Source organism: Harpegnathos saltator, unplaced genomic scaffold, assembly GCF_003227715.2.
Source record: "Harpegnathos saltator strain DR-91 unplaced genomic scaffold, Hsal_v8.6 scaffold121, whole genome shotgun sequence".
NCBI lineage: Eukaryota > Metazoa > Arthropoda > Insecta > Hymenoptera > Formicidae > Harpegnathos > Harpegnathos saltator.
This window is the reverse complement of record NW_020229897.1, coordinates 134,777-160,836: the sequence shown is the minus strand read 5'-3', so window position 1 is coordinate 160,836 and position 26,060 is coordinate 134,777. Positions and strand designations below refer to the sequence as shown.

The 26,060-nt window shown below is 42.0% G+C and overlaps 3 protein-coding genes across 4 annotated transcripts in view; all 3 read right to left on the bottom strand.

Moving 5' to 3' along the window:
• Window positions 1–1,092: 1,092 nt before the first annotated feature.
• On the bottom strand, window positions 1,093–9,788 carry Start1 (Steroidogenic acute regulatory protein-like). 2 transcript variants are annotated; one of them, XM_025305608.1, is made up of 11 exons: window positions 9,564–9,788; window positions 8,677–8,949; window positions 8,393–8,473; window positions 8,197–8,274; window positions 7,933–7,986; window positions 7,687–7,819; window positions 7,342–7,547; window positions 5,404–5,559; window positions 4,951–5,055; window positions 4,697–4,872; window positions 1,093–4,370 (listed from the first exon to the last, which is right to left on the bottom strand). In XM_025305608.1, the coding sequence occupies exons 2-11, from the start codon at window positions 8,917–8,919 to the stop codon at window positions 4,175–4,177; spliced, it is 1,428 nt and encodes a 475-aa protein (XP_025161393.1). In that variant the 5' UTR covers window positions 8,920–8,949; window positions 9,564–9,788; the 3' UTR covers window positions 1,093–4,174. The 2 variants fall into 2 exon arrangements, with proteins under 2 accessions (XP_025161393.1, XP_025161402.1); XM_025305617.1 differs by lacking the exon at window positions 9,564–9,788 and adding an exon at window positions 9,381–9,486 and having other exon boundaries at window positions 4,175–4,370.
• A 1,938-nt stretch (window positions 9,789–11,726) lies between these two features.
• LOC105183981 (NAD kinase 2, mitochondrial) lies at window positions 11,727–17,582 on the bottom strand. Its single transcript, XM_011142472.3, has 6 exons — window positions 17,361–17,582; window positions 14,786–15,083; window positions 14,275–14,598; window positions 13,490–13,574; window positions 13,127–13,391; window positions 11,727–13,040 (listed from the first exon to the last, which is right to left on the bottom strand). The coding sequence occupies exons 1-6, from the start codon at window positions 17,395–17,397 to the stop codon at window positions 12,808–12,810; spliced, it is 1,242 nt and encodes a 413-aa protein (XP_011140774.1). The 5' UTR covers window positions 17,398–17,582; the 3' UTR covers window positions 11,727–12,807.
• A 5,410-nt stretch (window positions 17,583–22,992) lies between these two features.
• LOC105183982 (bromodomain adjacent to zinc finger domain protein 2B) overlaps window positions 22,993–26,060 on the bottom strand; it is an 84,044-nt gene continuing 80,976 nt past the window's right edge. Inside the window, exons 27-31 of the mRNA XM_025305595.1 lie at window positions 25,611–25,732; window positions 25,368–25,509; window positions 25,114–25,244; window positions 23,853–24,137; window positions 22,993–23,378 (exon numbers count right to left, since the gene is read on the bottom strand). Coding sequence (XP_025161380.1) covers window positions 23,201–23,378; window positions 23,853–24,137; window positions 25,114–25,244; window positions 25,368–25,509; window positions 25,611–25,732 — 858 coding nt within the window. The 3' untranslated portion in view covers window positions 22,993–23,200. The remainder of the gene's footprint in view (window positions 23,379–23,852; window positions 24,138–25,113; window positions 25,245–25,367; window positions 25,510–25,610; window positions 25,733–26,060) is intronic.

The window sequence follows — 26,060 nt, the reverse complement described above, 5'->3', positions numbered from 1 at the left end:
ACGGGCCGTGTCCGCCAATCAAGAGATATCAGCCGTTAATTAGCAGACAAGTGCCTCAGTGCCAGAAACCAGGACGTTCTCGTCGGCCGGCGCTAATTAACGCCGATAACACCTCGCGCTCGCGATCGTAAGGACCGCTCGTCGTCGCTCCGTCGCGAATTTCCCTCGCCGCTTTTTCAATGCTCGAAATCATCCCCGAGTGGTCTCTTCTTTCTTACTTTCTTCTTGTGTGAATGTTATCTCCACGCTAATGGAGCGTGAAACTTCGGTGCCGACAGCGGGGACACGTCGCAATTAACTATTTATACCTACGCAGTTTTCTTTTCCTTATCCGTTTTTCAATCGTGCGACTTTGGTGCTTCAACAGCAAGCCTTCCGCGATCGCTATTTATATCTACGTGTGTGTGTGTGTGTGTGTGTGTGTGTTTGGCGCGCACCGAGAGTTCTTTCTTTTTCGATAAGCCGACGATAAGCGGTTGCGCGTGTGCTGTGGGATTAATTACGTTCTATAACATGTCATCTCGCAACGTTCTGTATTGGTACACATCGCTGTGTAATCGTATTAATTAATGCATACTAGAGTGCACGGATTTACCGCAATTACCGCTTCTACCCGTTTTACCATTAATCTTCATATCTGCGTTCTTGTATACCGCACAAGCTCCGTTCATGCGCGCGCGCGCGCGACACACCCACACACACACATATCGTGGAATGTTTAATGATCGGTGACTAACAATAGATATTCGGTGATGATTTCTCTCTATCTCTTCGCACGACGCGATCGGAACTTCACTTTACAGAAAGTTTGAAAATGACATGTCACTTGTAACACCGTTACCATTATTCTCCTGGTAACGACTTGATGTTATTTAACTTTTTTTTTTTTTTAATTGATAATGCTAACGCAATTACATTTTTGAGCAACGGTAGCGGGCGGCACCGTGCATCGTCCGACGTTAGCTTAAATGAGAGAAAAGAAAAGAAAAGAAAAGGGGAGAAAGACCTGGGGGTGTCGCCTGGTTGTGCGCGACGCAAGGACGGGAAAATTCAAAATTCGGGGAAAATCGTCGCGACTGAATAACAATATGGTCTTGCTCTGCGTCTTTATTCGTCTACACTCAGCTAGCGCGTTTACCTTTACATCCGAATCAGGCCGGATTTATAAAATCGTCTATCCTCTTATATTGTATACGTATATATAATATATATCCTGTGATGTGTTCTCTCTCTCTCTCTCTCTCTCTCTCTCTCTCTCTCTTTTATATTCTACCTATCATAGATACCGTTGATCTATTTAGCACACAGCCGTGCGGACCATCTCCGGATAGCGGCCGGAGTGTATTGCACTGAAGTGATGCGAAATGGTAAAAACGTCGGATAAATGCGATGGGAAACTTTGTCACACGATATACGAACGTACAAAACAAAAGCTTTATCGCTGCACGAGCTTCTGCTCTTCACTGTCATTTTCCTCATTGTTTCCTATTTTTGTTTTTTTTTTTTTTTCTTTCTTTCTATAGCATGTTCTAACACGTGCACGCTCCGTCGCGTTCACTCGGTGGTGACCGTCGCGTCAATCAAACGTATTAACAGTCTTCTGAACGACGTCGTCCTGAAAATCTACCAAACGGGAGGAGCTGTCGCTCGATTACACGGACACACGTGTGCCGGAGAAACACACTCCGTATAAAAACCGAGGATAATATTAATAACGCACTAGGTCTGTTCGTTGTCGAAGAGACCTTCTCTCCCGAATTCGTGCACACCGATGCAACAAGTTAGAGCGGAAGAATGCAAAACTCGCTTCACTTCAGCACTTATTGCACTGGTCGAGAGGTTCTTCGCAAACGAATTCGCCTATTATTGTACATCGAGTAGCTTAAAGATAACGAACTGCGCGACACTCTGGTCTTCGTCGATAAATTCCCTTACGTATTGATACATTTAATTCGACAATATGTACATACACACGCGACGCGTCGGCTCGGTGACTGACAAGAAAATGCGCAAAGTGTATCACTACTCGACGAGTCACATTAGATCGTTGGAGCGTCGCTTGAACGTTTCAAATTGGACGCGCGTTACCTCGTGCGGCAGAATAGGCCGGCCTCTCTTGCAATTTGAGTCTATATTCCCCGACGAGATGAGGGCGCGCTACTTTTAACGAAGCGTCAATAAAGATCAACGCTATCGCACAGCGTCGTAATCGCGTAAAACTACTCTCTTCCTTCTTACACGCAACATTGTTATTACTCATTCGCTCGCTCGCTCGCTCGCTCGCTCGCTCGTCCGCTCTCTCAAGTTCCTCTCCTCTTCTTTCCCTCCCTGTTATCACGTACTTGGCAACAAAATTGCGTAACGTCGATCAGTCAACGAACGTGTTCTCTGATAACACGCCGCCGTTCGCACAGACAGATTTCTTACGTGCCTGGAACTGTGCTCATAAAAATACTCTTTGTTTCTTCTCCGTGCACGCGCACCGAAAGCATATCATATCATTGAAGAGTGCAACAACCAGCGGTGCAAGGACACGCGGTGCATCGCCGCTCTCCTCGTCATATCGCGCGAACGCATTTTCGCGCCGATGATTCGTACCGAACGAATTAGCTCTGCTCGGAGAAAGTCTGTCGGCGATTAACGCGTACTCGTGAGAAATCTCAGAAAAAAGAAAAAGAGCTTAGGAGGGAGAAAGACGCGTCCGTATATGCAACGTATAAAAGTTCCACGCAATAATGTGCGTCTGATGCATGATCGATTGTACAAAATTAACCGAGCCTCACGAGTGATTATCTAACGTCTTAGAACGCACCGCCAGAAAAGAGCGAGAAGAGACGTCCCTTTATCTCGATTCATCCCTATGCCTCATATATGTACACAGAATCAAGTTCACTAGAATTCGCGCGATCGAAGGGGCGAAAAGTTCTTTGATCGCGAATCGGCGCGCTACCGTATGTTTATATACACAAGTATCGCATAAAATCTCGTTCCTTATCCTCTAAGTATCAAGAGAGACTTCTTTCGTTTGGTTATATGCGTACGCTACGTGTATGAGTACATCTCTCCGATACACGTCGAAAGATACCGACCGGCGCACTTAACCGAGACATTCGTAGGCACTTATAAAAAGCACGTAATACATAGCCTTACAACTATTACACGACACGTCTCGTATAGAGAAGATAACGATTGTAACGGAATTATAGTATCCTGTCTCCCACGCCACCACGCACGGCGCGGTTAGAGGTAAGATGAAGAACGTAGATACAATAAAACAGAATCATGATGATTTATGAAGGACTGAGTATGTATCGGTATATATCGAGAAGAGTTAGACGTGAGACGCTTGCCACGCGGGAGACGGAGATCACATGAGAGACACAGCGTGTGACTTCAGCAACGACGCTGTGTCAGGCGAAAAAAAATGTCATTTTCGTGTCGATAGAATTGATCAATCAATAGATCATGATTGGAGCAAATTTTTTTGTTTCACAAAGATTATAGCAATATATAGTAACGATACTACACGAGACTAACATTGGAATTATCAAAACAATATATGACGCATCAACGTCAATAATATTGCTGCTGACTCAAGAAGATTTACTCTGATTATGGCGCAGTTGGTCAATTCTATTGACGCAACGGCATCTTTTTTTTTGACCGCGACCTACAAACGCGATATCTGCACGTGACGATAATCCATGAGAATTCTACAGAACTAAAAAAATTGACAAGAATGATTCTCTTAGGCGAATGTAAATAGAAATGTAAATATACTTTCTTATAGTTTTTATACAAATCATAAAATCGCGACCGATTCACGCGTCTTCCTTTCACGACGTATGAATGCGGACTTGTCATATCTCACATGATATCTTTAAATGCTCTCGCTCAGAGCTGACCTCTCGTATAATCGATCACCAGGCTAAATTATATTTAGAGAAAAAAAGGCGAAAAAAAAGGCCAGGAAAGAAATGCCCGCACTCTGTTGACCTCTCAAAGAGTGCGTTTTTCGTTAGATTTCTCAATTATGTTTCTCTAGCGATCGTACGCGAAATATCAGACGCATTACGCGCGTTCGCCGAATGTTTCTCTCTTACATAGTAGTCCGACGAAGGACAACAACAATCCCGGTATGTGTATCGACTCTATGAGCGACGTCGTATCGGGCTCACTTTTCCGACTCGTCCAGGCGTTTCCTCAAATATGTCATGAAATCTATCAGAGCTATGGATAGCGATCTGTCCACCACTTTCTGCGGTATCCAGCCCTTCAGGTTCGTGTTCAAGATCCATGTGAAGCGACACTTGTTGCTGTTCTCGTCGGATAATTCCTCCGCTGCCCAACAGCTCACGCCGTTCTCGCCCCTTAAAGAACAAAATTCGACACGCTCAAGATAAACGGCAAAAGTCCAGACGCGCTTCGGGGAAGGGCCGAAGTGTCTTAATTTATCTTGACCATATTGGTCGAAAACAACGCCTTTCTTTTATTATTGACCTGCAAAGCCCGCGCATAAGCTCTAATTGGCGATTTATACGCGATTGATTATTGATTTGGCGAAGAGAAATTACTTCATTTAATTTCGAACAAAATTCGACCGGCCACGACCACCGGTCTCTCTATCTCTTTCTGTCTCTTCTTCTTCTTCTTCTTTCTTCCTTCCTGGCTCGCTTTTCTCCGTCGATTTTCTCACCTGATCATGTGCTTGCGATTCGGGATCGCCGTCGCGGGGATGGATATGCCGCTGCTGATGTAAAAATTGCCGTATTTGTTACGGTGCCGCAAGATAATGAAATCCCGCGCCGTGATGAGCCCGCCGCCTTGCGGGTTCGTCGACTGGTAAACGATATCCGTGTTTTCGTCGATGTTCTGGTTAACAGAGGATTTTCGTCAATGCAGCCAAGTGTCGCAAGCAGGAGGAAGGAGCAGGGTGACTCGAATGCTCACCTGCAGTTTCACCGATTCCATTACGAGCTTGTTCCACGAAGCTTGTTCCTCGATTCCTTCGAACAGCCAATCGACTAGCGTGCTGGCAGGCGCGTCAACGACGCCCTGAAATGTAATGATCAAATCGCATCAGTAATTAGTCAAAATAATTATTCTTTTCCAGTAATTCGGCCAAAAAATTTGATCCGACAGAAGTTTGATCTTCTGCGATAAAAGTACGCGAACGTATTCAAAAAAAATTGAGGATCGTTAGAGAATAATATATATAAACAAGGACAATTACTCGATTAAAAAATGATACAAATTGCACTCAAAGTCAAATTTTCTTGAAAAACCGAACCAAATTTTTTGACCGATCCGCATATAACCCGTAAAAGGAATAAATTAAGACTCTCTTCTTTAACAATAAATCACATATAATTTACTTGACGTCGCATTGTCGCAACGACTTACGGTAATCTTGACGATTCTTCCGTCCAACTTGGGTATCTGCATGTAGGACACGACATCGCCCTCGGTTGTGATGGTCTCGATCTTCCATTCTTTCGACATCAACAAGTCATGGCAGCTTTGCAGCAACTTGGACGCCTTCGTCTTGTACTCGTCCACCTGTAAGCAAAGTCCAGAAGAGATCTTAATCTTAATGGAAACAACGTTGCGCTTAAAGAACATTCGATCAACAACGCAACGAAAGACGTGATTGCACATATTATCTTTGATATTCAAATGGCGATCAATACGATATCTAGCGATACAATGGGTGATCCTTGATCTTCGAATTCTGTTGCAAGTTTGTCGCATGCGCGATAAATAGAATTCTTTGGGGGCGAAGACGCGTGTCTGATGAACACGTTATACATGTATGCGCGCGTGCAGTTTAGTGCAAGCGCACTCGACAAGTCGGGATATATATAGCGCTAAATAGCAGATAATGGCAAAGTGCAAGATATGGAGTCACCAACGAGATGCGTCGGTTTCGAAATTAATCGCTTAATCAAGCGGCTTGTGCTTCTTGACACACGTAGACCCACCCAGAAACGCGACTCGCTGTGCGCGCAGATAAATTAATTATACTTGCACGATTTAATGGATCGATCTGACAGAATCAACAGCAACGATACAAACATCTAATATCCATTAGCTCACGAATTATCGCACCTCTTCGACTCGTTCGTTCGCTCGTTGCTGCTCGTTTTCAAATTAACAGCAGAGGTGAATCGCGACTCACACTCGCACCAAGAGCTAATAATCACGACCTGCGAGTAAATTAAAGAGTGAAGGACAGGAGGAGGGGGGGGGAGGAGGGAGGAATAAACGAATTAGATGGCTAAGAAACTCACTCTGGAGAACAGTCCGCTGGTCGACGAGGTGTCTTTAAGGTTTTCCCTCGAGTACCATTTATTCTCCACCGGCTTGTGCGAGTACGTATCGCCGAAGAAGAAGCTACGTATGAATTTCACGTCGCACGCGCGGAGAATGACTGAAGGCATGGCGATAGAGTACAATGCAAATTCAACGAAGCCGCTCGTACAAAAGTCCAACGTATAAAGAGATAACTCGGCCGGGAAAACACAACTAAATGTTTATTTATCGTTCGGGTTATCTTCGAGTCAGTGAGAAAAATATAGAAAACAGCCGCGCATGCTAACATTCGTTTTGCTGAACGCGACCGATTCTCGATCAGAACGAAATAATTTTAGCCTCTTTGAGGCACGATGATGCTTCTTGGTCGCTTCAATCAACGTCTGTGTAGTTTCCGGTCGACGGCTTTCTCGAATTCGCGAACGCCTCCTCGAACGAAGTCTGTGCGAGCGAAATACCGAGTGTCTGACACTACATACGACGCGAGAGAAATTGCGATAAAGCCGCGCGCACTCAGCGTACTCTGTGTGTGTGTGTGTGTGTGTGTGTGTGTGTAAGAAACACGGTCGACTAAGAGTACCGCGAGTTCTTCGTCGTGCTTTTATACCCGGCTCCCCAGATGCAACAAGCGTACGTCAACTGGCAGCACCGTAATACGAAACGGCGGTAAGGCGATCTTTAATAACGCGTAAACAACGCGCTTGGCGAATTTCAACTTTTCACGATGACCTTTCACGATCGAAATCGAAATTAAAAGATAGAGTTAGTTAAAAAGCAAAAAGTTTATAGAAGATTCAGAAGAATCTAGGAGATGAAATTTTGCCGTGTCTAACACAGGGCCTAGCGATTCCATGCACGAGAGATCAGAAGATTTGGAAGATTTCCGCAAGTCTTCCGCTTCTTCAACCCCTGATTAGATTCGAAACCTTGAGCGAAGAATATTTTGAATGAAATCTGGATCATGAGACCCGAATATAAAAGTAGTATTCTACTTTGCGATGCACCGAGGTGCTCGCGCATCTCGCCTACCTCGTATGGCGTGAGTGCCGCTACACACATGAGCACTTCGCTGGGTATGGTCATACTACTCGTGTCCTCTTGCTTCCCGGAGATATCATCTTCGTTGTCGGAATTGTCAGAATCCATGGGTGTGAAAAATGTACTCATGTGATCGACGTTTTGCCGCGATTCGGAAGTCGCTTGTATCAGTGGAGATCTCTCGGTTGCAGAATGATCTATAAATATCGTCAATTTGTCGATACTTTAGCCTTCCTCCACGCTTTCTCCCAGACAGACATTATTTAAATATTCTTGCATCTTGCTGTTGACTACCGATTCGCAGGAAAGCATTGAGTTTTTCTGACAGGAACTTACTTCGAAACCAGTTTCTCGCTTGAATCTCCTGAGGAATCACGCGGAAGTCGAAGAACCAAGCCTCCGCCCATGCTAGTACGAAAGATATGATGATCAGCAAAACTTGAAATACCGGTTGATTGGTCGATGACCACTGAAAGACACAAATGCGTCATATACAGAAATTGGCTCGTTAAGGTCGATGACAATATAAATTTAATATATACGAATTATATAATTATATAATTATACTATTAAAATACTCACATCAAAAACAAAAACCTTGCCGATTAAAAAGACACATGTTGCAGCGGTTGATATCTGAAAGACACAAATACGAAATACATTAACTTTTGTATCGCGCGATTGTTAGCAATATTATAAACAAAGAAATCGAAAGCATTAGAAAAACCCATTAGAATGACCCCCTATTTTTTGTTTCATTTCATTAATTGCTCACATTCATTGTAATTATTGTTTTTTTTTTTTTCCTTGAGAGGAAATCAAAACGAGCTTGCAGTTTATACTTACAGCTATGATGATCCAATGATTGATATACAGCAGTGCATAAAAGAGCAACAAGACTGTGAACCTGCAAATCGCTGCCATCTGAGAAGATGACATCCGTAAAATCTCTGCTCCCAATCAATAATGAAGAATTATGACGAACTGAATGTCATTTTCGTCATCTTGTTATTAAACATAATAACATACAGAATGTACATACCACAATATCAAACAGGGACGTCCTTATATGATAATGAACCACCTGATCTATGAAAGCTGCTTTTAAACTTTGGCCCGCAATCTATAAATACAATAAAATGAGCATTAGTTTCTTCAAAGTATATAAAGTATAATCTCTAAATACCTTATATAATACATATCTTTCGATAATTTATCTGAATTAAGGAAAAATAGTCATCGGTGTTAGACTTTAGATGCAAGAAACAAAATCCCTAACTATTATATGAATCTTTTTTCACAGAGACATTAGCCAATTTGATGTACCATTGTGCAAATAAGCCACATGAGGAACGTAAGAAGAAGATCAAAGGTGACAAAAAGGCAGAAGGAACGTCTGACATGAGACATCCTGCCGTTATGTCTTGCTCCTGCGATAAGATCCTCGCTGAGGATGATATCCGGTGTTCTCGTGACGCTGTGCTGAGTAACTGAGCTCCTTTGAGAATTGATGGAGCCGCTTAGTATGGCCTCAGCAGCCATTCTAATTTGCCTCTCATCATCCGACATCCTTCTGTTATTGATGACTGTAGCGTCAATCTGTGATGCAAAGTAATACATATATATATATATATATATGTTATATATATATATAACTTCACTTCATGTTATATATATATATATAACATAATGTATAACTTCATTAATATATATAATATATATTAATGAAGTTGACGACATGATAACGCCTCGTACTCACGATAAATCGATCTTTAATACATCTATTATTAGTATTACCATTACTATTATTAACAGGATTGCTCCATTGTTTATCCAAACAAAGCAACTGCACTCGTAAAATACATGCAACTTCCAGATATCTTACTGTCTCATATATCTTCCATTTGATCTTCCCAAATTGATCATATAAACATGAAATAATCGTGAGTAACGAGGAATCTCTAAAAGCAAATGTTTTCTCCGGACTGACACGCGACGCGATGATAAAAATTAAATGCGGATGTCTTAACCTAAAAGTTCTCGACACAATCGTCCGATTATATCGAGCAACGAGGCAATTGAGAACTTTTCTCTCTTGACAGGTTAATGAAGAAACGAACTCGTGCGTCGCGTATTTCGACAATTCGCGTATTTGCGATATGCCAAGTCGGCACGTCGATTTTCGTTTGACTTTCTCTTGTGTCATACGTTACCGTTTCGTCTCTCGCAACTCGTTCTCATAAATACATTCGCGCGCACGTGCTGCTTGCCGATGCAATGTTACACTCAACCATCGCGTCGCGCCTTTTCCCGACGACGTTTCTGCAAATGAAGACACAAGCACTGTTTTCGCTGTCACACAACCGGAATATAAACACGAGAACGATGACACGTCGTGTGCATTCGGTGCTACAGACCGTATACTCTGGGCAGCGTGGCGGCGATCACGAATCTTTTCCCTAGCGTGAACTAGTGAAAAGTGAAAGACTGTGAAAAGTGAAGTTAGTGAAAGAAAAATGATAAATTTTTAATGGATTTGTGAAAATCGAAATATTTCATACGACAACTGAGTCGTTCTACGTGGCAGCTGCGTTCTAGATAATTCTTAATGAATATTAAAAAAATCAAAATGCTCAAAATGATAATGTCCGTGTAGCGCGAAGGATATTACGTGACACGCAAAATCCGTTTGATAGAGAAAATGTTTCAAAATATGTACAGGTAATATAAACCTTATGCATTATCATATTTGTCGACAAAAAAAGTTATCCAACTTTTTTGTGAATTAACCTATATACAGGATGTGTCCGGTAATTAGCTGCCAACCCGAAGTGTGAAAGTAGATCGAGTTAAGCTGAAAAGAAGTCATGTACTATTTTACCGAAATCGTAATAGTTATCAAGTTATTAATTAAAACGTCTGGGCCAATGAGGGCACGTGAAGCGGAAGGCCAGACTCCGTGAGCATATATAAAGAAAGGTGGCTTTCAATGTATAAGAAAAATGACTTACTTCTTACCCTTTGTAGTAACTCGTCGGTGGCTCGGCTAAAAGCGGCCCATGGCACCTCTCCTTCTTCTCTCTGATATCATTTTTGACGTTTCAACCACATTGTCCAATGGTTGAAAATTTTCATGGAAACATACACAACTTACACGTAAAGGATATAGATGAGCAAATTGAAAGTTCACGTGAAATATTTCACGTTTTGTGAGAATTTACAAATGTAAATTCTCAATTCTCACGGTTAACATTAAAATCAGTAAATTATACTTACATACATAATATTATTATATTACATTACAACTATAAATTTCGGCTGCATAATATTTATTAATACGTTATACTTTACATTTTGTATACTACAATTATATTTATATGTTAATTATCTATATTACATAAATATTACTTTTCACTTTTTTACAATTCACTTTTCATGTGAAATTACATACAGTTAAAAGTGAAAAATGAAAAAGAAGTTCACGTGAAAGATTCATAATCGCTAAAGTATAATTGGTACATTACTCTTAGATTTGATAAAGATCTGAAAGTAGAAATCAATCAGAGTCGAAAGCTTACTGATCGCTTAATACGATGTGTACTCGACATTTTCATGTTATGCATTATAAAAGGTGTTTGAAAAAAGGGTTCACTTCTGGTGCTTTTATATTTTCTAATGTAATTTGCCCATCTCATTTATTGATGAAGAGTAGCGGATCTGCTGATGAGAGAAGGAAGCGCGGAGAAAGTGCGCAGTAGATGGCGATCGTCGGAAAGGTATTTCCCCTGACGCGGCATGATACGATGCATCCCACCCCAGTGTATCTTTTTAAACTGGAAGACATGGTCGGTGCTCTTACATTTTCTTAAGAGCAGAGTATATTCTTCATTAATAAATGAGATAAACGAGAATTACATCAGAGAATACAAAAGTTCTATCTTATCCCTAATAGCACAGATGTCCTGAGGACGTGCTTAGGACGTCCCCAGGAGAACATGTACTATCAGGGATGTTATCCATTTTGTTTGATGTATACTGTTTTACATTACGCATTCTTTTTATATTCTTTTATATTTAAAACACATAATAGATTTTTTATATTATATTATATATGCTATTATGCTATACATTTTTATCATTTTACATTATATCCATTTCTACAGCAATTGCAATCGATTTGTCATGAATGTTATTTGATTTTAGTTATGTGGACAGAAAGGTTGTCTACAATGTTTGGATTGTGTCTGTAAAAATAAATGTCTCTATGACAAATTATGCATAAATATTAAAAGCTAATCTAAATCTTTAAAATCTTTAAAAAATAAATTTAAATGTAAAAACTAAATCTTTAAAAAATCTAATAAAGCATATACTAATATATCTAAAGCATATATCTAATAAAGCGTTGATAATTTCAGAAAATTTAACAAATTTATATGATACAGACAGGGCAAGAGAACTTTTTCAATTATTATAAACATGACAATGTGTATATAAACGCGATTCTAAAATAAGTCCGTTCACAATGACGCGTACAGTCGAAGGATCGTAATATAATCAATGATTCTAAAATATTTCGGACTTTCCAATCTATGTATATATTTTTGTTCAATATTCAGTAAGTAATACAAAAATGCAGAAAAACTTCTTAATATAGGATTTTACATTAATGTTACGCATATATATCAAATGTCAATCATTTTAAAATGCGAGATCATGATAATATAGCAGTTTTCTTTCTACTTTAAATTAAGTAGATATATTAGGCCTTTACACATTTACTTCTTATATATTCTATGAAAGCCAGGATGAATACAACGTAAATACTAATTTTAACTTATATTTTTTCTCATCTTTTTCTTATGCATACTTGTAACTATCGTTGTCAAAAAACTTTATTTGTTATCCCCTCCCACCTCCTCTCTCTCTCTCTCTCTCTCTCTCTCTCTACTAAACGTATTTAAAAAGAATTTTTTCATAAAACCAGTAAAAATAGAAGGCCGATAAAAGCCGTTTTTATGAATGTGGGATATAGATAAATCTGAATGGGAACACAACAGTGTAGAGTATTATGTATTGTGTGTCGAACCAATTTGTCAGATTTTCAACACATGTGAAATACTATAGTACTCTTCAGCATCGCGAATGACTTACCATCCACTTGATAGCTAATTACTAAAAAAAAATTTGTATTCATCTTTAGTTGCGCGTTTCTCATATTTCAATAGACTTATATTCTTACCGATTATCCACCACGAGAATCTTTCATACCTTTTTCTTTTGGTATATATATATATAAATTCGGATTTCAGCCCATCATATTTTATAATCACTACGGGAATGTTTCTATTCATTCCCATCGCGATGGACTGATTATTCTCCTTATTTCACCTAATCGCAGCTATCGTAAAACACTGCTTGACCTGTTCTAAAAGTCACTGATGAAACTGTTCCTGTTCAGTCGGGGAGCGTAATTGTTTGCAGGGAGTCCTCGGGGAAGATCTCCACTTTCGCGATGGTGCCGTAAACGAAGGGGACTGCTATACCACCGTCGATAACCAGAGATGCATCGTGACACTGTGATCTTACGGTGATTTTCGTGCAGAAACCTCGAGGATGCATTAGCTTTGGCACTGGCACTGCATTAGTCACTATCATGTCTCTTATAGAATAACACAGTTTGAGCTCCTCTGCAACAGAAATCCAGAAACCAAGACATTTGTTGTATATTCTTATGTCCTATATACGTTATGTAGCGGCGTAAACGTGTACCAACCAGCGTCAAATCGTAGGCCACTGTTAAAAGTTGCGCAAATCTTGTCGACTTCATCGTTGCTGAATTGTCGCTCGGTGTCCACGAGCTTCAATATCTCACGCACGGTTTGGTGACTCAGGCTGTGCATGGATCTGTACCAAGACGTCGATCCCGTACCGGTGCTTACGCACAAACCAGAGCCTTTTACTTTGTGATAGTTCTCTTTATTATCCAACTTCATGAGCAAGGAGCTTGTTCTCGCCGACAACGTCTCACCCATGAAAACCTAGTAACGAAAAATAGGCCTAAGATACGTAAGAGAACGGGTCGTACAATTCTGTGTTCAAGATGCGCTTGTGCATCGATGAGCATTATTAAACTCACTTCATTGAGCGCCAACCAGGGTAGATGTCTCTCCTGCGGTAACTCGTTGTGCTCGCAGTTTTCTGGTTTTTGCTCCGCAAAGACCCTTGAATGAATATTAAATAATGAATACATCTCTTCGTTCTATGAATATTCATCGTTAATCGCACTTGCTCACTTCATGGATATTCAATGTCAATCGTATTTATATTCGTTTTATGGATCAATATAATAAATATCAAGGAATAAACATATTCTTTTAGAGTAACTCTCACCAACTCTGGTTAATTTAAACGACAGTTAAAAGTAGCAGACTTACTTGCCAACTTTAATTCTAATGAACATGAATATTTTATGCTGAACTTTAATTTTCTTTTCTGATTGTGATCTGTGTCGTTCCGTTTTATGTTGAAGACCTGAAGTCTTCGCAACAAAGGAAAATAAATAAATGTGCTTTTGATGGATTATCACACTTAGGCACACTTATCGATAAAAGAGATTGAAAATATGAGCTTTTATTATTCATCTTAACGTAAAACTTCTTCTTCTTCTTCTTTGTTGTAATGATCTCTTAATAATCTTTAACGTGAAAGGGAACGAGTGTCAAAATTAAAATACAATTAAAATGTTAAGGTTAGATGTGAAGTACTCATATTCATTAAAATTTAAGTTGACACCCTGCTGCTTTTAACCGTCGGTTAGATTAACAGCAGTTGGTGAAGGTCATCTTTAGAATAAGATTACAAAAGTACACGTATGGTATGTATGTATATATGCATGCAAGGAAAATTTATCAATATTCGTACTTATCGGCACCGACAATACGCCCTTTCTCATGCAGGTGAAAAGGATCCGCCCAGATATCCTTTCCCATCAGAGTAATGCGGATCCTCCGTCGCATGAGTGTGTTGTAATTTCCGGCCTTTAACATCTTGAAGATCTCCGGTACGTTCCTCGTGTACTTCGCAGACAACATGAGATAACCCTCGGACTTTTCGGGATACGAATTGATGCCCATTATCGGTTTCTCGCTGTTAAATATCAAGTTCGAGGCCAGAAGGAACGTTCCGTCGCCGCCGATCGGCACTATCAGGTCCGCCCATGTAAAGAGCGATTGGTCTAGGTTCGTCCTGGAAATGGAAATGGACTTGGTCAATCAAACATGAAGATTCGGAATGTATAAAAGTAAAATGGCTCACTTCATATGATTCGCAACCTCGCGACGGGGACGCGTGCCGATCTTCCACAAGAATTACGGAATACCGAAGAGCGAACGACGAGTTGTACTCTCGTGTAATACCCTGTGGTATGTCTTACCTATTTACTATCTTATATTCCACATTCATCTGCCGCAAGATCTCGGTCACTTGACACTCCACGGCCTTGGTGGCCGTGTGACTCGCGAGCATGGCATTGTAATCGTAGCCACTTTCCAGCAGCCTCAGCTTCAGCTGGTTCTCGTTGAGTTCGGACTTTCGCATTTTCTCGAAGTAGTATCGAGACAGTTTCGTCACAATGAGCACCTTCCTAGGCACAAAGCTCGACTCACTCCTGGTGAAAACACGCGGGCCTTTGCGCCCGGACGCGGAATGTGACTGCAGGAGTTGCAGAGTGTCTGAAAAAGGAAAGAGGATTCACTGATTCGTTATCGGCTCGCGAATTATGTGCCGCGATATACTTTCTTGTCTTATCCGACCTTTGAATATTGAATATCTCGATTTGCTACGCAAAATGATTTCATTGACCGTACACGCTTGCGCTGATCTTATTTTTCAGCCGAAAATTTATACCGCCAAATTAAAAAGTTACACATGTAATAAAAACAATATGTAATATAAAAATATACAATACACAGAATGCCTCCAAACTGTCCTCCAAACGCGTGCGGTACTTTAAAACAGCTACATTACACTTTATAATATTCAATTCAATATTCCAGAACACTTTCTGCAGCACATTACGAAATAAAAAATCTTAGCCCGCGAATGTCGAGGGAGATAATCATTCGTCGTAACTTTCCATAATTCTTATCGTAATATACCTTTGTGACTATCTAGTAAACACGATGTTATGTTAATACGTTATCTTGTTTGCTAGGCAAATTTTTGTGTTTAGTCAGAAGTTTTTTGAAAATTTCACTGCTCGAGTTAAAATTAACCGCAAAATTTCTCCCTCATTTGTCTCTGTTATTTCTCGACTTCTCGAAATCGGGCTCACGAAGAGGTGATTTTTTTTTCACCAACTTATAAACCCTTGAGAAAGGTGTATCGTTGCTTCGAATTTAATTAAGCTTCAGAACACTCTAGCGGAGCCCTTCGTGACATTTGCGGAACTTTGTATATTTTCAAAATGTATCTTCAACGTGTGTTTTCGCGAACGTGTCTCAGATTAAAATGTCGCGTGAGATATTTAAAAGGAATTTGATAAAAACGCCGTTTGAGCAGCCTTGAGCTTGCGCAGTTTCGTATTCTTTAACGATAAGAGATTATTACTTAATCATTCGCGACGAAAATAACCGGGGAGATCGCAACTCAATTTCGCACGTAGCGAACGCAGTAACGCGTGCCGGCGCGATAACGACCGACGCCAAACAAGCGGCCGGTTTTCCACCGATGAAGAAACGCACAATAGATGCTTGATAAGGATTCTAAGATTTGTTGACGCCACGCGATACGACGCATTACCGCGTTTAAAGAACCCGGTTGCGCATCGTACCGGGGGTGGGGAGGGTGACGGGGTAACAATAGGCGAGTCAAGTTTTCACTTATCGACAGCAATATCTTCGTTTGTTACAAATTCCCGGGGAAACGGCAAGTAGGTAAATAGATACATTTTATTTTACCCCCTCCCTTATCTATATCTCCCGTATTGTACATACAGGAGAAAGAGATAGACAGATATTTCCCCATATCTCCAGAAGGGAAATTTCCACCAGTGGAAAATTTACGTCAATCGTCGTCGGCGGGGCGAACGTTGTGAAGCTAAGGGCCGGTTGCTCCAATCTCTCAGTAAGTTAATTCAATAATTAAATCATCACGTCTGTCTCTGTCTAAATTAAAAGAGAAAACAAAGATAAATATATGATTTAACTATCAGTTAACTTACCAACAACGTTGGAACAACCCCGCTCCTAAAAGCGCTCTTTAGCGCGAAAATTTCACAATGGCACCCCCTCCCCCATCCTCGCCGCAACATCGCACCACTTTTTTTTCGCACGTGTCGCGATTCTCGCTCGCGCGCGCGTGTCACGTGATAAGCAACACTCGCGAATTTTTCTTATCCATATATATATATATATATATATATACACATCCCTTACCCGCGTGCATCGTTTCGAGTGTGGGTAGGTTATGTTAAATCGTCGCCGGTGCGAGCCGGTGCATAGGTCAACGTTTTACGCATTTGGCCTGTTCTTTGCATTGCTGAACTGGTGCAATAAGCTAGAGTGAGAGAGAGAGAGAACCTATGCTCGTCGTCTCACTTCAACTTATATCGCACCAGTTCAACAGTGCAGCTACCAAAGCGCAGAGCAATTGTGTCATTCGTCGGCGACGTGCCGCCGCGCTTGTCGAGAGACAGACGTGATTCGCGCTTTCGGAGGGGCTCGGGAGAGCGGCTGAAAACTGAAGAGTCAGAAGACTCAGAACGAGCGGAATCTACTATGCACTACGCTCGTGCAACGTGCGCACGATCATGCATACAGTTTCTATTTATTGCTCGCGACTCTCCATTAATTATTCTCCCCGACTCTCACCGCTTACGTATCCTCGCGTGATGGAGGATACCGGCGGGATGAGGCGGGGCGAGGCGAGAAACGCGCCGAGCGTAGAAATAACGGAAAAACACTGGCAACATCTCGAGAGCGATCGAATTGTCTTGTTGTCGTACTCACTGGTGGTTGACCTGCGAAGATAGCCGAGGGACCGCATCTCATGTTGATCGAAGCGTCCGTGCGTAACGTCGAATTGACGCGGGTAACGAGTCGGAATGAAAGTCTCGAAGCGCCTTGAAGCTGATAAAAATCAACACCACACACACACGCACCAGCTAGCCGAAACTGTCGGCGATCGCGCGCTGCATACTGCTAGACTCGCTACACCGTGCATGTATTGCATCTGCGGCTGTCGAGGAGTGGGAATGCTCGACCGATGAGAATCGATGTTCGATATCTCGCTACGTCAGAGAATCGAGCGCCCGCGCGATATTTTTGAATTCAGTCGAAGCCGAGCGCGCGCCCGCGTGCGTCGCTCTTCGCTCTCGGATCTTGCCGAGTCTGGGATGGATGTTATTCTCGAAAACTTGTGAAAAATTAATTTAATTTAATTGATTTAATTGGCTGAGGATCGTGATATCTAGTGACATTCATCATGAAATATGGTATGCGATATTTTTTTCCAGAATACGGGCCCTGACTGACCGGTTTGGCCCATTGGCGCGATTTCTGCATGCTCGGGCTTTACTCGACAGATCTCGAGGCCAGTCCTGCGTGGATCTGCACTGTTCGACGAAACTGTTTGTACGGCACATGACGTTTTGATTACAATCGAATAAATAATCGCCAGTGACAGAAATCATGAAATCAAAATAGATACGAATTTTCAATCGATATAAGTCAAGTAACGACAAGTCAAGTCAGACATTCCAAGTTTCCCTCAAATGGCATAAATCAACGATTTCGATAATTGAATATGTTCGCTATTGAGAAAATGTTTGAATTTCTCGCCAATTTTGACAAGATGGACGAATCGATGAGGATACGTCGTACAGCAGTTGAAAATAAGAAACATGCATCTAAATGTGTTTTCTCTCTTTCTGTCGCATCAAATGTATTAAATACTGTAAAAACTTTTTTTTACTACATTTTCTCGATTCAAAGATATATTCATTCAGAATTAATTTAATCGAATTATCTCCGAAGAGTTGTCTCAACTCCAAACCGTGAATGTACGTATCTTTAATTTTCAGCTGCTCTACAAAACTTCATCAAGGTAAGGAATGCCTCTAAAAAAAGAAAGAAAAACTGCCCCTGTAAAGTAATCGGCAGATTTTGCTCATCCGTTTGTTATGAACTGCACAAAGAAAAATTAACATACAGATACACGCTTCGCTTACACTTTATTAATTAATTTGCAATACATTAATTAAGTTTGTTTAAATAGCATCGAGGCTACCTAAAGTATGCCTTCGTATATACTATAGACAAACAATCATCTAACTTAAATCTCTCTCTCTCTCTCTCTCTCTCTCTCTTTCGCTCGTTCTCTCGATCTCACTCGCATTCACACGCACGCATGCTTGTTTTCCTTTTCCTCTTTCTTTCTCTATCTTTCGCTTTCTCTCGTTCTCTTTTGCTCTCGCTCGCTCTCTCTCCTTCCATGCACTTCCTTTGTTTCTCTTTGTCCGTTCCATTAGTCAATATCAGTTTATTATTACTATTTTACCATTGTCTCTCTCATTTTATCTCATTATATACTATATATATATATGTATATATATATATATATACTATATATATATATATACCGTAAGATCGACGTTTAAAAACTAAAATTCGTATAAAAAGCGTCGTTATTCATACTAACAATGTAACTGTACTATTTAAATAATAATTGAATTTTAAAAAATTACTTGTTTCTTGTTGTAGTCGGTTTGTTGTTTGAATGTATGAGATGTCTAACGCATCGGCTACTGTATGACGGTGCGAGACGTGCACGAACGAAACGGCATACGGCGCGTCTCTTCGAGAACAATCGGTAAGATCGACAAAATGCCCCACAATCTGCGCTCTCGCTCTCCCTCCTCCCCTCTATTATACAAACGAGAAAGAGACGTAGGAAGAAAAAGGAGAACAGATTCGCGACTAAATTGTCGCGACGTTCGTGAAATTAAACATCTGAATGATAGTTAAATCGCGTCATAGCTAGATAGCTCCAAAATGATCATCGAGACGCGAATCTCGCGCGATCTGGACAAAAAAGGACTATAGAGATTTCATATTGTATGTACGTGGATCGTCGTTTTTGATCTAGATTATATAGTTTTGTAGTTTTTTTAAATCATAAGGTAACGATACTTTATTTTAGACACTAGCTTTGACAGGTGGAAATAACAAATTCCTTGCCGGCGCGTTTGATTAAAAAAAAAAGAAAAAAAAATATATATAATAAAACAGAATAAAAAAGACCTTTCCTAGAAACCTCATTCGTGAATTCTCAGCGCAAGTCTCGTCAGCAATCTTACCGGCTGTTCGCTCGTTCCCTTAAAAATTTATCTCGCGACGATGCGGAAATACAGTCGCTATTGGTATGTATAGCGTGTGTGTGTGTGTGTGTGTATGTATGTGTCGTGTGTATACACGTGTGTATGTTTCAGTCGCACCCTGCACAGGATAATTATTTTTCGCTTCGTAGTCGCTCCCCTCCCCCTGCTTGCCACCCTTCTCTTCTACTCGCTGGCGTTTATACTCTAGCTAATACTTTTACACACTACGAATGTTTTTTCTTTTTTCTTTTTCCTCTTATATCTTTAAACCGTATAATCATTTAGCATCACGTCACACTATACGGCTCAACGGCCCTCTCATTTTCTCTTTTTCTCATTCTCACTCTCGCTCCTCTTCGATTCTCCCTTTCTCTCCTTCTCTCTCTCTCTCTCTCTCTCTCACGTTATTACCAACTATACGCTATTACGAGCAATAATGTACATCAATTACATACAAAACAAGATGCAGCGTGAACGCTCTCGTTACATCGTTACCGTTGTCGTCTCGCACAATGATCGCAGAGCGCTCTTTACGAAGATACCGCGCGACTTGAATTACAATCGGAGAAACTCGCTACTAGTCCGTCGTCTAATCTCTCTCTTCGCAGAGCGCACAATTTGCTATTTCTTCGCTCTTTCATCCTGACAGCAATGTGCAGTAGCAGTAGCAACGACGACAACACGTTTACGACGAAAGAAGAAAAGAAGAGAAACAGACTGGCTCGTAGACAATTGAACCGTCGTCATTCGTACAATCATTTTTATCATCATCATTGTTGTCGTCGTCGTTCTTGGAAAGATTCCCTCTTATTCGCGGGGAATCCGGCGCAAAATATTCCGAGTCTCTCTCTCACTCTTCCCCCACCCTTTCTCTCTCTCTCTCTCTCTCTCGTCCAAATCGGCGCTGTTAAAATCGCGAAAGACATGCCTTGCACAATCGTAACAATCACAGCACGCACCGCAACGCGATATAGAAAAAAAAACATACACATACAGCGCAGCGCTTTCCCCATCGAATGTGAACCGAAACCAACGCCAACATCCATTATCTCTCTTTCTGACGTTATTCTTCGGGGTGATTCGTTTCCTTTCGAAAGGCGTAGTACAATGCGATGTCGTTTCTCTTTCGTTCTCTCTTTTTTTCTCTCACCATGTTTTGTGTCCGGATGATGATAATGATTATTTTCGTTTCTGTTCTCTCTCTCTCTCTCTCTCTCACACACACACACTCTCACGCTACAATCGCTGATCCTCGGACGCGTTAACTAGTGACAATTAGACGATAGTTTTCTCCAACGTTTATATCATCACTGAACGTTTAATTTCGCGTATGTTGCGTGTGTGTGCGTGTCTGTGTCTCTGTGTGTTGTGTGTGGATGTCAACGCGGAACCTTCGCGACACTCGACAAACAAAAAAACAGGAGGCCGGAGGACGCGTACACTCGTCGTTCTCTTTCCCTTCTTTCTTCGCGGATTACGAACGATACTTTCCGCGCGTATGCCGAATTAAATAGTAATATCTTGTATATGCGCATACGATCTAAGCGCGTTACGACTCTTTCGCGTCTGAACGGCAGTGGATGATTCTGGATTTGTGTACGCACGACATATATATATATATATCCCTTTCGCTCGCATTTTTTCTTGTTTCTTCTCCCTTCCCCGGATCGCGAAATTTGAAAATTGAACCGATAAAGAATTACGAAACGATGCTCGCATTTGCTTATTCTTTCCTTCGGTCTTTCTCTCTCGTCCCTTTTTTCGCAAACGATGAAGAGCTTAATGTAATGATAACACGCGTGATTATCATCGAGTATGTCAACACAAGTCATGTAATTTTCCTTATCTCCGAAAAAGCGGTCTCTTCGCTGATCTACATGCCTAATTATATTAATTTATTAGATCCGAGAATTATATCAATCAACAGTCACGGTAAGGACGCGCGTCCTTGTCCCGAAATACTGATGCGGAAATACTCTCTCTTCCTTCTCGTCGCGTTTCTCGAACTTTCGTGTGCTTCATGCGTCTCTCCCTCTCGCGTCACTTTCCCTTGTTTACACTCGCGAGTCAACACAACAGCAAAGGTGAAAGAATATCGAAAGAATACCGAAGTGGCCCTGCGAGAAACGGCGTTGAGATTTCGTCCACTTTTCTCTCTTTCTCCCCCCCCCCCCTCTCTCTCTGCCTCTACTCTATTCTCTACACGGCGAATAATACCCTTATCGTGCTCATCCATGGGCGAGGATGTGTACGTGTGTACGTATGTGTATGTGTGTATATTGTGTCAATATATGTATATATATATATCTGTATACATATATACTATATACTCATATATATTTATATATTTATAATTTCTCTCTTTTTGTTCTCTCTCTCTCTCTCTCTCTCTCTCTCTCTCTCTCTCTCTCTCTCTCTCTCTCTCTCTCTCACCCTCCCTACCTCCCTCTCTCTCTCTCTCTCTCCCTCCCTCTCTCTCTCTCTCTCCCTCCCTCTCTCTCTCTCTCTCCCTCTCTCTCTCTCTCTCTCTCTCTCTCTCTCTCTTTCACTTATTACTTTGCAAAATATCTCTTTCATCAACGCATCGGTAATATTAAGCCCGTATAATACAATCGCAAATACACTCTTACTCGCTTTTAGGCAATCGTTTGCTCGTATTCACTCGGTAAGTACAATGACCATTCTCTCGCGTTGCTTTCCGTCGTATCCCGAGTTATCGCGCAGGAGGGAGGAGGCGAGGAGCGGGAGCTACGGTTACGGTTACGGGATAAGGACATCTCGCCGGATCGGGAGGACGAGGCGACCATCGCCAGTGAAGTCTCGTCATACCGAAGCCGAGCCGAGTACGCGGACACGACGGCGGACCGGGAGAGAGAATCTCGGTTCTCAGTGTGATTATTTTATACAACGACAAGACAAGTTCGACAAGATAGCGCCGTCGGTGGTTAAACACGGGGGAGGAATCAAGTACGCGCGGCCCTCGAGCGCGCTGGGAACGGCCCGCGCAACCTCGCGGTATTCACGGCGATTATAACGAACGATACGAACAACACACGGGCGAGGGGTAGCGCCGCATTCAGCGATTATTATTATTATTATTATTATTAATATTATCATTATTACAACGAACGGAAAATGTTCGGTCGGCCGCTAGAACGAGACCGACTAATGCTCGGAAGTGGATAGAAGGAAATCGTGTCCCTGCCTCTCTCTCTCTCTCTCTCTCTCTCTCTCTCCCCCATCCTTCTTTTCTCACTCTCTCTTTCTTTCTTACTTTTTCTCTCGTTCGCTCTCTCTTTCTCTCTCTCTCTCTCTCTCTCTCTCTCTCTCTCGATCGAAGACGTTGCAGCATGTTGATCGTTAACGCGCGCAGTGCGTGTTGTGTCGTGTGTGTATGTGTGTATGTAGTATATCCTAGTAGTAGAAATGGGCGAAGCTGTTGCAGGTGTTGTTGCGCGAACGTACCGAGCCTCAGCTATGCGTTTGCGGATGCGGGGGCGGCGCGCCGGTGATCTCGGTCCAGCGCATTTCGAAGAAACTGCGCATCCCGTGGCCGGCCTTGCCCACGGGACTGTCGTCCTCGTTGAATACCTCGCAGTTGATGAACATCTGCCTGACATCGGCGCAAAACTCATCGCGAGACTTGTACCTGCATCGAGAAGCACTCGTTGTGAAAAAATTTGGGCCTTCCAGTGGCGCGAGAGAGACCAAGACGATATCGGCGCGCGATTCGCGCGCGCGGTTTATTAGGATCGATTTCCTATCACTTTTCTTTTTTGTTTTCCCCCGCGCGTTTTCTCGGTCTGTATGCGAGTGTGTGTGTATGTGTGTGTGTGTGTGTAGGTGGTGTATGTACATGTGGTTCAAAGTGGTGGTGTCTCTACTGGGGAGGTCTAGGCCTTTCTCAAAGACCGGGAAGGTGGTATATCTCTCGTGGGGGGAGGGCACCAAGGCGGGTCGTTATTCAAAGGTTTATCTTTTTTTTGTGGGTTTTCGTTTTCGCTTAACTAACCCTGTAGTAGTAGTAGTAGTAGTAGTAGTAGTAGTAGTAGTAGTGGTAGTAGTAGTAGTAGTAGTAGTAGTAGTAGTAGTAGGCGGCGCGTGTTGTTGGTTGGCAACTTACGCGGAGTCCTGCAACTTCTTCTTAATCGTACTGAGATCCATGGGGGTTTTTATGATTTTCTTGTAGGTCGGGAACTGTTTGGTGTTCACTGGCAGGAGGAACGGCCAGGCCTCATCCTGCTGCTCCAACTGTTCGAGGAGTACCTTACATGGTGCCAGCTCTCGTTGTTGCTTCTTCGTGAGCGTCCTATTGTTACCCTCCTTCCGTGGCGAGGCGGTAGGAGTCGCCGGTTCCGACGAACTGACGTCCTCTACGTGTGTGTTCGATGCCGTTGATGGCGTTGGACTGCGGCGCAAAACAACAGAGAAATTATTTGCACGATTAGCTTCCGTTCTGCAGGAGGTTTCCGGTTTCATATAAGCCTCTGTGGACGAATGCGCAAGGACGAATGCATAAGATTCAATCGTGCGAGATCCGGCTGAGACGGGTACGTTGCTCTCGATGGAATATTTGCGTTTTCTCTCCGGCTCGCTGTCTCTCGTGCGCTCGTTTTATTACTTTTTCCGCTTTTTTCCGCCCTCTCTCGCTCTCTCGGTACATTTTCCGACTCCGTCATCTACGGCCTGAAGACGGCACCTACCGTTACGACGATTTTTTTTTTTTTTTCTGAGAAAATACCCATCTCACAGTTCGACGTTCGCAAGTAATGTACAACACACTAGGCAACAACGACGTGACGAGAATGTTTACAGGGTGGCCCGACGCAGAAGACAGTCCCGGCGAAACTCGCGCTTTCACAGCGAGCTTACGGACGTTCATTCAGCTCGAAAGTCGCCTGACAAGCTATCGTGCCGTTCGTAACGACGCACTTTGTCCTCGAGGAGGAAAGAAAAAGAACGTGTGAAATCGGATCTGACTTCTTGCGGAACACCCTGTATGCGTAATGAAAAGTTTCCTCGGGACAACAAAGGCTCTCGGTGATTTTGCGGCACGGGCCGGAGATTCATAAGTTTCGGTAATCGCATGAGTGCGGTGTGTATATACACATGCGTGTATATACATATATATATATATATATATATAAATAATATATATATGTATTGTACGCAGGTAGCTTGCTGATCGTTTATTCGAATTGTTTTGTTCGATCGGGAGTAATAAATACTCGTTCGCTATTTGCAGTTCGTTGAATCTTATCGAATCATGGTTTTTCGTGGCTTATGCTTTTTTTTTTTGCTTTTTGTTGTTTCTAATATACTTTCGCACAAAACGTCGTGAAGCCAGCGAGTTGACAATGTTTGTTTGTTTTTAACGTAATCACCTAGCTGGTGGATGGTCAGAACTTTCACTTTCTCTGGTGCCTCCCCCTTTGGTATGACTCCTTCGACTACTATTTCTCTTCTTTGGTTGCTTACTGTGGCAATTAGAGCAATACCATTTTCCTCGCGGCATCTGAAAACCAAACGCAACGTGTGCAACGAACTATACAGTGTGGTGTGTGAATGTGTACGTGTATTTCCTTCTTCTCGAGCTTTATGGCATTGGGGACGATGATGTTGCTCGACGGCTACTCACTTTTGGCATCACGGGATTGTGGCAGTCGGTGTGATAAGCCCGAGGGCAGAGTTCACACAGGACCAAGTTTTTACCCACTCTCTTGCCGCACACCAAACAATTGCGTTCGCCTGTCGCTTTGTTCATACACTCGTGACAATACCTGGAAGAGCAACGACAGTCTGAGGCTATCCTTGACGAAGCGAAGCTTCACGGGCAGAGGGCAGTCAGAGACGGGATATCAGACAGTCAGCCGTAACTCACCAGTCACCATCAGGAATGTTTTCCATTTTTGGACGGAAACAGTAAGTATGGTAGCCACGGTCGCAGCCATCACAGAGCAGCAGCTTATCTTCGTTGTCCCCACTATGACAAAACTGGCAATTCTGCAACCGAAAATAAACTCCTCATTTAAAAAGGACGAGAGAACACTAGTCCCTCGTGTGGCTAAGGTAGCATGAAGATTTCAGCACTATTTGTTAGTTAAGCATCTTTTGAACAAAAACGATAACGAAGATCTTTCTCTCTCTCTCTCTCTCTCTCTATATATATATATATATATGTATATATATAATGAGTAACTTGTACATATCTGATTGATAAAATGCAGGAAGTATGATTGAGGATATCGTCATAAAAGTCCGACTGAACAAAATTTACATAGACATAGCAACATATTCGGATCGATGAGAGTGTAAAGTACCCTTGAATTCT